Source organism: Penicillium roqueforti (assembly GCF_015533775.1).
Source record: "Penicillium roqueforti strain LCP96 04111 chromosome Unknown scaffold_19, whole genome shotgun sequence".
Lineage (NCBI taxonomy): Eukaryota > Fungi > Ascomycota > Eurotiomycetes > Eurotiales > Aspergillaceae > Penicillium > Penicillium roqueforti.
Genome location: NW_024067583.1, coordinates 237395 through 250503, shown reverse-complemented (window position 1 = coordinate 250503; position 13109 = coordinate 237395). Strand labels below are relative to the sequence as shown.

Sequence of the window (13109 nt, the reverse complement as noted above, 5' to 3'; positions counted from 1 at the left end):
AGGAAGAGGAATATTGTCCCAATCTATATCTGATTGGTGGAATGCCAGACAAAATGTAAAAGAAGCCATCTGATAGGCTTACATACGCAGTCACGAGTCCCGAGGTCGTCCTATTGTTATTATTGTTCTTTTCTCTTCTTCTCTCCTCTTCCTCTTCTTTCAGTATACTCGAATTCTTTGAGAACATGCACAATTACTTACTTCTTTCTCTTCTAATTCTCGACTATTGTCCAGTACCCATAGGTTAAAAAGAGAACCGTCTCTTGGCTTGATCCTTTTTACTACTTATTCCCACACTGGGTTCCCAACTGTACCCATTTCGAGGATTTCCCCTATCATCCTATCAAAATGCCCGATCTACGTCGCCAGATCTTCGAGAGCGGCAAGACTGTCTCACGAAAGGCAGCATCCCGTGAAGCATCCCGCACCAACTCCCCCGCCAGTTCAAAGCAGACCTCGCGCCAGGGCTCTCGTAATGCCAGCAGAGCTCCTTCAGATGAAGAAGACTCGGGATTCCTCTCTGACGAAACATCTATGAGGTAAGCTGATAGTATTCCTCTTGCGCTTTTCGTCTGTTTTTTTTTTTTTGTATCTTCATATGGTCCCACTCTCGTGGCGGGATGATGTCACCAATGATGTCGGCAAGTTTTACAATCAAGGCACTAACCAATTCGGGATAGCATCGGATCTCTCGACGATGAGAACCCCGAACAAGATAATCCCGATTGGGAACACGAACTCGGCGAGCGTATTCAAGAAATCCTTGATCGCAAGCGCAGCAGTGTCCAAGGCCGCGAGGAGGCCCTGCAAGTATTCTGCCGCCTGACCAAATACCACTACACAGTAGAAGAAATCCACGGCGTTGTTCCAGAACTACTGGCCGCATTTGAGCGAAGCGTCCGCACCGAGATTAGTGTGCGCGAAGCAACCCTTGGCTTGCGCGCTATCGAGTTGCTTGTCATCTCAGCTTTCGACACCACCGTTTACGAAAACACCGAGTCCTTGCTCACCCGTACCGTTCGTGACTCTGCTTCCCCTCTTGTCAAGGCAGCAGCTATTCACTGCCTTGGGGCGTGTACTATCTTCGGAGGTGCCGGTGAAGATGGCATTCTTGAACAGATGAGTTTCCTCCTGGACATCATCGCCTCGGATGGCCAATCCGTCGATGCCACAGACGACCCCACCATTGTTACTGCCGCGCTCCAGCAGTGGGGATTCCTCGCCACCGAAGTCGACGATTTTGAAGAAGAAAGCGAGGAAGCAGTCCAGATCTTCATGGATCAGCTCGACAGCTCCGATTCCAACGTGCAAATTGCAGCAGGCGAAAACATTGCCCTACTCTATGAGAAGAGCTACAGTCCCCAAGAGGATGACGAAGACGAGGAGAGCGCTGATTCAAACGATGACAGCGACGAGCATGAGCACGATTCCACATCCGGTCCCAAGCTCGTGAAAAGATACAACGCTTACCACAACACTCCCGAGCTGGAGAGCCAACTTCAGAACCTGGCCACCGTCCACGGCAAGCAGATAAGCAAGCGCGACAAGAAGTCCCTCCACAGCAACTTCGCCTCGATCCTCACCACTGTCGAGAACCCAGGCCGCGGTCCTCGTTACAACACCGCCATCGACCAGAACACCAACCGTCATTACGGCAGCACTCTCACTGTCAAGATCGGCCGCCATGGAGTCATGACTATCGACCGCTGGTGGAAGTGGGTACGACTCACTGCTCTGCGCCGCATCCTGCAGGGCGGCTTTTCCGAACACTATTTCCAGGGTAACCGTTCCGTTCTCAACAGCCTTCCCGTCATGATGCGCATGGCAAATCAGAATTATGGGTCGGTGGATCGCCAAAGTGCACGCAAGGCAGCCAAGATGCGCAACTCGCGTCGCTGGACTGCTCCCCAATCCGATGACGACGAGTAAATGAGTACCTTGCATACTCGCATCGGTGATGGTCTAACAATGGAACCATGAATAAAAAGGAGTTATGTTTTTCGGTTTTTCAATTATCGATGAATACGACAGCTTACGGTTTTTCACATGGAGGATTTCAGTTTCGCATACAAGCCTCGGTTCATGAGATTTATTCTCAGCTTCAATGTTCTCTTCATTGATGTTTTGCTTTCTGTTTTCTGTTCATATTTACTTGACTTCTTGTTCGTGATTCGATACTCTTAACTTTGTACCCAACGAAATGACACTGCGCATCAAGTATCCTCACGCTCAGTAAGCCGTTCAAGAGAATGATACATCCAGAGAAAGAAAAGTCCGTATTTATCGTGATATAGAGTGAAGAAGGTCCTGCCCAAAACACCGCGAAGCCTCATCTCTCCTTTATATTCTTGGTCTTGCATGTCCAATAGAATGTAACCAACAGAACAAACCAACATCAACAACTATCTAGTCTAACCCTCTTGATTCTCGAACACAGGCACAACATTAGACCAGCTCCCCTTAGCCCTCTCCTCCCAATACCCATCTTTCCCACTCTTGAGCCGCCAAGCAACCTCCCCGTCAGTGTCATCAGTAATCCGCGTAAACCAGCGCGGAACCCAACTCTCCCCAGCATCCTCCATATCGCGCCTGCGCGCACGCTGTCCCTCCTCAAGCTGTACCTTAAGCTCCTCGGCATGGTCGAGGTCACCGTTCTCCAGCGCGCGCTGATCAGGACGCAGACGGGAGTCCGTGACGGGCAAATGCTTATCTTCAATCGAGGTAATTTCATTCAGCGCAGCTGCAAAGGAGGTGAGACCGTAGTGTTTTGGCGCAGAGGGGACGAGCGAGCCGGCGGTCCAGATAATGTCATCGGTCGGGTTACCGTCACGAGTCAGAGTTAGCGTGGAGGGCCAGGAGCCAGATAAGCCGAGGGATACGGGTTTGTTGTTTGCGTCGACGGCGCGGGTGGAGACTTCCTCGCTGCGGCCAGAGAACATGCCGCCAGCTTTGAATGTTGAGATGGAGCGGTGGCCGGTGGATTCGCATGTGACGGCTAGCTCGCCGACGGGCTCGACGTATTTCTCGCCTGCGATGATGTTGCGTAGGAAGGATGTTGCCGGCGTCCAGCTATAGCGGTCGCCGGTGCTGTGTAAGATAATGCGAACGCGGCCTTCGGTTGTGATCTCGGCGGATTTGCCCCAGAATTTCTGGCTAGGCATCGGGGACTGCGAAATGCTCCATTCTTTGCTATCGGCTTGGTAGGCTAGTTGGACGGGCCGATGTGAGACTTTTTCTGAGATGAAACGGAAGCCTTGATCTTCACGGACTAGCTCGTAGGTCTCGCCTAGCATTGGGTTGAATGGTTTTCGGATGGAACGCTCGCGGACGCGGCTGCTGGAAAGGGAGGATATTGCGAAGGCGGTTATGTACATCAGACGCTCAATGGGGTCTGTGGATTTGGTGGCCTGGTCAAGCAGATTTGAGTACTCCATGACCTCGGCGGCGCGTTGCAGAAGAGATATGGGCTCGTTTGCGGACACTGGCATCGATATTGTGGACAGGTCCTTTCCGACGTTCTTGCGCAGGAAGCCAATCAAGCTTGGAGGTAGGACTGTTGGGGCGAGAATGTTCGCCCGGCGTTTTATAGGCTCCAGGGGCAACGGAACCAACGATTTGGGTTTGACTGGGAACATGCCCGATGCGGTGCTGCTTTCCTGGCGAGTTGCTGCCGCGTGGCATTCACCGTCACTATCAGAGGGGGCATCATCCTGGACTGCCTCGGCAGCAGAGGCAGGCCGGTCCTCTTCAGGCCCTTCGTCGTCGCTGTCCTGGATAGTCAGGAGGGGAGACCTGTCACCACCTCCATCTGTCGCATCAAAGAATTCTTGCGACATGTCAGACTCCATACTCCGGCGAGGAACCATAGATGGCTGAGGCGGGTGCCGCCGCTCTTTGCTCTCGGTAATCAGCGTGGAGAACTCAGTGACCGCATTGTCAAGATCGCGCAGCACAGTCATCAAATGGTCATGAATCTCATCCATGCTGTCTATGGGACTGGTGATACTGGCAGGCTTTCCCTTGCCCTCGGTAGCAGGCACCACAAGCTGAGAGGAACTGGAGTCCGTGGACATGGCCGATGGTCGCTTGCTGTTGGCATTCAATTGTCCACTTGTCTTGCGCTTCCAGAACGGGCGCCTGGCCTCCATCTCACTGGGGGTAGCCTCATGAGTACTGCGCTGGGGACTAGGGGACCGGCCACGCGAACGAGGCCGGTCGATAGGAGTTGAGAGGGGCGAGGTAAGATACTTGGGATCTGTATCCTTGGCTAGCCGGCGGATCGCATCTCGCGATCCGGAAATATAACTGACAAGGCTCTCAACGCGAGCCCATTCACTCTCCTCCATCGGTGAGGGCTGCGATGGGGCGAAAAGCCGCAGCTCCGGAGGGGCAGCTAGACTGCCATTGTTCTTGTCCTTAGAAGCTTCCTTGGAGGAAGCTTTCTCGAGGGCACTCTTCCATTCACCAAATTCATGATCGTTATTGGCACGCAGATGCCATATCTCGGTACCGGAATCAATAGATATCTCACGGGACTTTTCGTTGGTCGCAACGGCCGCTAGCGAGAGTGGGATCGCGCCTCGCAGTGCGGCAGAGTTGCGATCATGATAGTATGACAACGTGCACGAGGTAAAGTCCAGCGAAAAGAACCGGCGTGCCCAACCCTGGTGACGCTTTCGTCGCCGCTTCTGCAGCAGTCCAGTGTAGACATTTTGGTTCGATGCGTCAACTTGCAGGGAGTTGAGCGTGGCTCGACTGTTGCCTCGTCGACGGGTCTTGGGCTGCGGCAGCGACTCGGTCGACGCCCCTGGCTGAGATACGGAGCTAGGTGGTTGAAGGCCGGTCGGATAGGTGAGGAGGACGAGTGTCAAGGTCTTGGAGATTTGTTTGGAGAAGGTGTTATCGAAAACGAGGGCATAGTTGCCCCCTTCGCTGAACGGTACATCGTAGGTCCCCTGGGTAATCTTGTCTGCCTCACACTTGCCCGTCCATTTGATTGGTTTGAGCCCAATCCCCGTCAGCTTCTCGATAACAGCAGATGGTTGTTGACGCGCGCCGGCAGTCGTCGCCGTTGCGGGCAGGTTCTCGGTTGAATCGGTGCTTTGGGAATCGGAGGCAGGGATATGGGAGCTCAGAACAGACGATTTGCCGGGGTGTTTGAAGATGCCAAAGTTGACGGACTTCTTGTGCGGTTGGATACTCCAGGAGATGGTGTAGTTCGCGCTGACATTAATCCAACGTACAAAGTACGACTAAAGATATTAGTTGAGCTTGAGTCTTTGACTGTCACTGTTCCAGCCCTACCTTGCTGTGAATCTCCAGCTCTTCCATGGCCGCCATAATTGCGCAGTGAGGGGTTGCAAGAACCGCAATGTGTCCGTCGCGGTCCGGTGCGGCTGAACGTGGCGATGCGGGGGATAAGCCACACTATACAATTGACATCACAGGAAGCATTCGGGGCTGAAGCTTCAATTAAACAAAGAAATATGAGGAAATGCGAGGAAATATGAGGGGCGAAAGTGGGAAACAATGTTGAAACCGAGGATGAGTTCAAATGGTACACGGTGTATACAGCCTACGTAATCCGGTCTATACAGTCTCGAGGTCCACGAATCGCTTGAAATTCATTGATATTGTTTACATGCCCGATGCCAAAGGTGTATCAAATTAAAAGAAGTAGGAAATTCCATCCCATCTTTTCGGGATTTGGGGATTTTTTTGGGAATAGATAGTACACTGTACAGACGAGAAACACTCATCTCCGGTTGCCCTTGCTCATGTTGCTAAACATCAGCTTAAAGCCGTTGCATAGAGCGTTCATGTCCGGGTAGGGGTTCTTCTGCAGTTCGTAGCCCTGGGGAATCACCTTGACCGGCCAGTTTTGAAGTCGTGCATGCTCGCCTGCCTTGAAGCAAAGATAAAAGTAACCGGGGTATTTGGGGTTGATGCAGAATGCATATGCCGAGCGGCGAGGGTTGGCCTTGGTATAAGTATCGAGCCATTGATCTATTAGATGTTAGTCGGATGCTAGTTAGATGGGATAAATTATCAAAAACATACCTGTCTCGGCCTTGCTGCCTTCTTGGAATTTCTCGTGGAATACCATCTCGCCCACCTTCTTGGCCATCGCTTTGACGTGATTGACGATCAGGTCGTCCAGGTCACTATAAGTATACCGACCACCGACCTTGAGGACACGGCCGACAGAGAACTCGTTCTCTTTGTCCAGCTCGAGAACATCGATGTGCTGGTACACACCTTGCGCCACCTTCCAGGTGACAGCTAAGTGATCGGGACCTCGGGAGGACGGGCGAATAACAACGTCGCCTGGGCTTTGAGAACCTAGGAACTCCTCGGCCTGGGTAGAGTTGAACGGCCGGAAAAGCGGGTGCTTGATGACACGCATGGCTTGGCCGCCACGCTGCGTCTTTTCTTGCAGCGACTCCTTGTCGGCTTTCTCTTGCTGTTCGTCCCAATCGCCGAAGCCATGATCCTGGTTCCGACGAGATGGATGGCTGACCTGATCCTCACGTAGAGAGACGTTGCAAGAGAAACCCTTGCGGTTCAAGAACAGAATCTTGGCCGGGACAGTTTGGTGGACTTGGTATACATTGCGTACAGGGATTTCGTAGGGAACGCCGAGTTCGGTCTCGGCCACGAGTACATCAACTCCGCAATCCAATTTGGCCTCAATGTGATCCTCAAATACCCGCTTGATAGCAATGGGCACCACCATACCAGGTGTTAAAGAGTCGGGCGTCTCGCCAGTGAGCATTGTGAAAATATCATCGGTGCTGAGGAAGACATAGTGCTTGCGCAATTCCTCGTAGGGTTGTTGTAACTCGGCTCGGATCGTCTCGAGTGTGGCACGCTTGCGCTGGTTGAGGTTTTTCTCAAGCTGCTCTGCGTACTCCTCCAAAATAAGATCGTTGACACGGTCCTGTGCCTCTTCCCGGAACAGCTTCCGCATGATGGCACCAGTGCCGTTCTCGTCAGTTTCGGCCTTGATATCTTCCTCGTCCAGCTCAAGTGCGTCGGCGGCCATCTTGCGCGCAATATCGTAGTCTTCGGGATGCACACGGGTGTTATCCAGCGGATCAGCATCGGGATCAGCATTCTCGAAGTCAATATAGACGAAACTAGCACAGTTGTTCCAAACCTTGACACCCATAGCCGGGTATGTTGCGTTGACACCAAGCAATTCTACCCGGTTGTTAACGACTCCGCCGTTCATATTGACAATCTTGAGCAAGTGAGCCGCCTTTCGGGGACCAAGACCGCAGACATACGGCAAGAGATTGGCTGTCGCCGTGTCCGCCACTGCCTCGTTGAGGTCAACGCCGACTAAGTTGACCATGTCCACCAGTGCGGTTTCCAGCTGCTTGAGAAGCAGGTCCTGGGAGACTAGTTGCTGGCCTGGTTTGAACTGGATGGAGACAACGTCACGGCCTAAGGATGCATATTCCTTGAGCGGGCTCTGCAAGTACCGGCCTAGAGCCACACAGTAATGGGTTAGAGGTCCAAAGCCTGGATTGTCGCTTCTGGCGCGAGGGCTGTTGTGGTACAACCGGGCAACCTCATCATTGACAATGACCACCTCTAATGGGTCGCTGATCTCCTCATCGTGCTCATTTGTGTAGGATGCACCACGTATGTCTTTTTGTTCGACTATTTCGGATAGAAGCTTGTACAGGCGGCGCGTCTCTGGCGTCATGCCTGAAACACCAATGACATCTGGTCGACGACGATCCATCAGATCCAAAAATGCGGCTAGGTTCTCACCATCTGCAATGTCACGGCTCTCATCTCCTACCGAAAGATCAAAGAATTTGCCATTCTCCAAGACACGGCCATCTTCTTCTGTGTAAGCCCAGTGAATGGGGTCCCGGCCCAGCTGACCAGATCCGGTGGAGAGAGTGAGAACACGGGGCACTGTGCCCAGAACCATGCCCTTGGGTTTGTAAGGGGCCTGGTCGAGACGTTGTGAGAACGCTTCGCGGCACTCCTTGGCCACATGGTTCTCACATTCCTGTCGAATATTTTCCTTCACACTGCGATTGATCAACTTCTCCAGTTTGCCCAAAGCCAAATCCAGCACCTCACGGCGAACACGGTTCCAAGCATCAGCAAGCTCACTGTAGTTGTCTGACTCGATATCGGCGTAGAGACGTTTGCGGAACTGGTCAAAGTTCTCAAACCTCACCCGGACATCAACGAGTCCTTCTTCCTCGGCCTTGAGCATGCGCAAGAACATCTCCGGGCGACGGGCAATATCGCTTAGCTGCTGGTTCCGCAGGTATTTGAATTCAGCATACGGATGCTGCTCATCGATCCGGCGAAGTCCTTTCTCTGTGCGGAAGCAATCCACGACTCCATTCATGTAGTATGCCTGACGGATCACCTTGCGCATTTTAGGGCTGACAGCAAGCTCTTCGGCGAACATTGACTTAGCAGCTTTGAGGACATGCGAACTGTTAGAAAAGTCATTGTCGACAAACTGATCTGCCAAATCTTCAGGCTGCTCGGTGGGATCTTCGGTGTATTGCCGGCGACCTTCCTTGGAGGCGTTCTGAGCAAACGCATCTGCAGTGATACCAAAAGCACGCACGAAGCCATAGGCCTTGCCGTTCCGAACACGCTCAAAGAAAGATCTTCCGGTGGCTTTTCGGCGTTGTGTTTCTCCAGTAGCATCGCCATTGACCTGGTTGAGATCACGTAGCTGTGAGGAGTACTGGAAATGGATATAGTCCTGCACATCTTGAAGCTCCTCCATGCTCGTGGCCGCAATAAGTTGATCCTCGACGTTGGAATCATTCACATTGAAGAGGCTTTGCAGATTGTCGTATGTCTTTTTAATTGTACCACGCTTGTCGATCAAAGCCCGGAATTTGAGATCATGGTCGAAGATATCCCATAAATCTGTCATATTGAGGAGTTTCTCGGCCCGGATGCTGTATTTGGCGGACTCGTCGTCGGGATCGGCGCCATTGGCCATATCTTTGACAGCATGAATCATGTAGTCTTTGCGATGCTGAAAAATGAAGGGTACCTCCCAATCGTCCGTGATCAGGAATTCTAACATCTTAGCAACGGAGCGCTGGAATGGTTCGCGCAGTTCGGGATCCATGCGCTTCTTTAGTAGCATCAAGTTCGAAATCCAGACTGCCTCCTCCCGGAATTGATCCTCGGTCAATGTCACATGTTTATAGGGCTTGCGAGCAACCTGATGGCGTTCGGGTTCATCGAGGAGACGAATTTCGTTATCGTCCTCCGTCAACATTCTTTCAGCCAGCTCGGATGGTTCAAAGACGTCCTTCAAATCTAGGTGGCGTTCTTCGGTTTGTTTGTCGGCGTCCTCTTGGTCTTCCATTTGCAGTGCGAAATCGTACTCTGTGCCATCACCAAATGCAGCGCGCATATCCTCAAGTGCATTTTCATCCAAGCCCGAGGTGTCAGTCGGAATCAAGCCGGTCTTGTTGACTCTGGAGGCAGGCGCAACCCCAAGGTCATCCCGTTCACGCTGAGCCTCATCGTCAGAGAAGGTATCTTCTTCAATAAAGTCGTCCATTTCATCGCGCAGACCACGACGCTGGCCTGGTCTAGCATATTGTTGCGCTTCCTCCTCTTCGTCCGAGTTGAAAATATCGTCAACGCCGTGAGACTGTTGGTAGCTTTCGCGATCTTTGCCTCGCTTCAGGCGCTTAAACTTTGACTAAAATCAGAGCATCAGAATCTTGTCAAGTAATGAGCTGCGGCTTACATACATCAGTAGCTGGTCCACGATGCTGACTTGGGCCATGTCCAATGAGTTCCAGATCTTCTTCATCAAGGTGCTCTTCTTCGCGAGCAGCGCGTGGACGTTTCCGGTGTTTGCGGGCGGCACGCTCGTCTTCTTCGTCTTCATCAACAATGAAACCTTCACGGACCTAATAGTTCGTCAGCAAAGAGATACAACCCGGTGAAAGGCGAAAACTGACGGCGCGAGCAGCCTCCTCGTCATCTTCTTCTTCGTCTTCCTCCTCGCTCGAGTCATTGTAGTGATTGGCGGCACCTGCGCCCTGGCGGCCCTCAGCATCATAGTCGTCGGCAACTTCCTCATCGTCGTCATCCATAACTGCCTCACCCTCGATTAGGTCGCGAAGGCTCATCTTGAAGTGGAGATCCCTATTGCTAGGGACCGAAAAGAATGCGATTTCGGATGAAAGATTCAAGATAGAATGGCGCAGATGCGACACCAGGTAGTGCCCAGCTCGTTAGCTCGGTCAAAAGTGAGACAAAGAGGTGGAATTGAAGCAATAGTTGTCAAGAGGAAGAATCACGGCCATCGGCGAGGAGAGGACGCGGGTAGCGGTGATTGGATAGTGCTGGTGTGGCTAGACGCTAGTCCTATTGAGGTAGCCTCATTGTGGCTTAAGCCATTCGTGTCACGTGCTGATGTCTTTGTGTACATTCAACCATGCCCTGGTCGGATCCTCATTATGCATATCGCTTTACACTATTGATGTAGGGCCGAGACTATTGAACGTGCCCGAGTTTGAACAGTGTTATCCACTTCATTTTAGCCGTAAACCCCGTTGTGTAAAGTCACAAGTACCCAAGCTAGCCCAAAAGGCCGGTGGAACCCCCGAAACATTTGTTGTTTCATTGATTGCAGTGGCTTTCATAGTTCTTGAAGATCATCTCCCAGTTTCTCCCTTCATACCTGTAAGAAAAGCCCAATATCTGTTTGCCGCCGACCGGCACATTTTGGTCATAGTTGGTCGAAGCGACGCGCCCGAAAGGTCCAATCAGCGTCGCCAAGAACATCGCAAGGTGATATCGACTTCCCCGCTGCTAGCTCGGGGGTTCGTTTTGACCACTCTGATCCCATCGGCTTGGGTAACCCGGACTTGATATCACTCAGGCGCTGGGCTGTTCGTTTTATTTCTTTCACAACTTTCCCCTTGTGCAACTCCAACCCCTCCAGGCGCCATGACGGACCAGTTCAAGGCTCGGACGTTGAAACGAAAGAATGTCAAAGGTCTTGCTCTCAATGCAGCCCCTAAACCTGCCGATGGCGATGGACAGACTGGGTCTGCTGGTAATAGCGAACTTAGCAACACAGATACGCTCGAAATCGGTCTGGAGTTTCGCCTCGATCTTCGCAGTGAAGACCTGGTCACATTGAAGGAACTCGGCGCCGGGAATGGAGGTACTGTCTCCAAGGTGATGCACGCATCTACCAAGGTAGTGATGGCTCGAAAGGTGTGTATTGTCTATGGTGTGTTCTTGCTTGTTGGTCGGCTCTAATCTTCCTTATGCCCGCAGATTATCCGTGTGGAAGCCAAAGAGAATGTGCGGAAACAGATTCTACGAGAACTTCGAGTCGGACATGACTGCAATTGTCCCAATATTGTCACTTTCTATGGTGCATTCCAAAACGAAGCGAGAGATATTGTGCTATGCATGGAATATATGGACCTCGGGTAGGTGGACCGATATGAGAAACAAAGAGGATATAGCTGACGGGCCATCAGATCTCTCGACCGCGTTTCTAAAGATTTCGGCCCTGTTCGAGTCGATGTGCTGGGAAAGATCACCGAGTCCGTCTTGGCTGGCCTTGTCTACTTATACGAAACCCACCGCATCATGCATCGTGATATCAAGCCGTCCAATATCTTACTCAATTCCCGCGGCAACATCAAGCTCTGTGACTTTGGTGTTGCTACTGAGACAGTTAACTCGATTGCCGATACATTCGTTGGCACTTCCACATATATGGCTCCCGAACGAATTCAGGGAGGCGCCTATACGGTCCGTTCCGACGTGTGGAGCGTGGGCTTGACGGTCATGGAGCTGGCTGTTGGAAAGTTCCCCTTCGATCACTCCGACTCTGGTGCCGGAAACCGTGCCAGTACAGGGCCCATGGGAATTTTGGATCTACTCCAGCAAATCGTGCACGAGACAGCGCCCAAGCTGCCCAAGAGCGATGCCTTCCCGCCTATCCTACATGACTTTGTTGGGAAGTGTCTCTTGAAGAAATCCGAAGAGCGCCCAACCCCACGAGAGCTTTATGTATGTTCATCTCTCTTTTTGACCTGTAGCTTGTTTTCACATGTACTAACTCCTTTCAGGACAAAGATGCCTTCTTGCAGGCCGCGAAGCGCACACCAGTCAACCTCGAAGGATGGGCAATGAGCATGATGGACCAAGAAAAGCGCAAGTCCTATTTGGGACCACCAATATCAACCCAACTCTCTAGAGAGGCCTCGAAGCCAACCCCAAAATCGTCTCCCGCCGCAGCTCCCATATCAGGCACTATCGGGAAACCCCCTCTCGTCAACAAGCAAACACGAACCCCACAGCAGTCACCATTCCCGTCAAACCCAGCATCAGGCGAAATCCCTCTAAAGATCGCCAACGAGTTCCCATCCAGCTACCGTCACTATCCCCAGTCCCAGCCTCAGCCTCAATATTACTCATCGTCTTCGTCCCGAACCACACGGTCTCCACCACCCCCCTCTCTGGAGCACCTCTCGCTGGAAGCAAACGACGAGGACAGCCGATACGGTCGTCGCGCGATGCGTCAGCAGCTCAACGAGCCTGTCTCTGCCATCGATGCCCCATCTCGCCCATTCATGAGCCCTCGCTCCGCCAGCTCCAACAACTCCAATCCCCGTACGAACCTGCACTCCACGGCAATGCCTATTCGCACTGCGCCTCCGAACGGCCCGCCTCCCCCATTGCCTGTTCCATCAGGCGGAAACTGGCGCACCCAACCAGGAAGTACGGCCCGGTAATTTGGTGATGACTAGTTAATGTATTTGGATGTCTTGGTTCTATTTCCTTCCATTGTCATGTCTATGTCCAGGTAACGTGCACATACACCTGAAAAGTCGATGTGATACGATTTCGGCTTTGATGATCGTGGATATCTGTTATTTCCTTGTCGGCTGTGTTGTTCTGTCTGGTGTGTTATCACGGCGCTCTTGATAGAACAAAAAAAAAGAGAGCCCGAGTCAAGCTGCCCTAACAGGACTTTCTTTTTTCTTCCATTGATCTATGGGTATCTCTGTCTCTCTTCTCTCTCTTTTTCTATTTTCTTCTTCTTACTTCTCATTCAATGACTC

At 52.0% G+C, this 13109-nt stretch overlaps 4 protein-coding genes across 4 annotated transcripts; 2 read left to right on the top strand and 2 right to left on the bottom strand.

Annotated features, from left to right (window-relative positions):
- Positions 1-348: 348 nt before the first annotated feature.
- On the top strand, positions 349-1929 carry LCP9604111_6873 (IFRD domain-containing protein; the record flags this gene model as incomplete). Its single annotated transcript, XM_039074842.1, has 2 exons — positions 349-539; positions 681-1929. 2 exons carry the CDS (start codon positions 349-351, stop codon positions 1927-1929), a joined length of 1440 nt encoding a protein of 479 aa, XP_038927174.1.
- Positions 1930-2411: 482 nt separating this feature from the next.
- Positions 2412-5340, bottom strand: LCP9604111_6872 (oxysterol-binding protein related protein OSH3; the record flags this gene model as incomplete). The annotated part of the gene is made up of 2 exons (XM_039074841.1): positions 2412-5252; positions 5305-5340. 2 exons carry the CDS (start codon positions 5338-5340, stop codon positions 2412-2414), a joined length of 2877 nt encoding a protein of 958 aa, XP_038927173.1.
- A 415-nt stretch (positions 5341-5755) lies between these two features.
- Positions 5756-10148, bottom strand: spt6 (chromatin-remodeling histone chaperone SPT6; the record flags this gene model as incomplete). The annotated part of the gene is made up of 4 exons (XM_039074840.1): positions 5756-6006; positions 6061-9712; positions 9765-9926; positions 9978-10148. The coding sequence occupies 4 exons, from the start codon at positions 10146-10148 to the stop codon at positions 5756-5758; spliced, it is 4236 nt and encodes a 1411-aa protein (XP_038927172.1).
- An 823-nt stretch (positions 10149-10971) lies between these two features.
- On the top strand, positions 10972-12779 carry ste7 (MAP kinase kinase Ste7; the record flags this gene model as incomplete). Its single annotated transcript, XM_039074839.1, has 4 exons — positions 10972-11244; positions 11308-11465; positions 11517-12054; positions 12114-12779. 4 exons carry the CDS (start codon positions 10972-10974, stop codon positions 12777-12779), a joined length of 1635 nt encoding a protein of 544 aa, XP_038927171.1.
- Between the last annotated feature and the right edge of the window lie 330 nt (positions 12780-13109).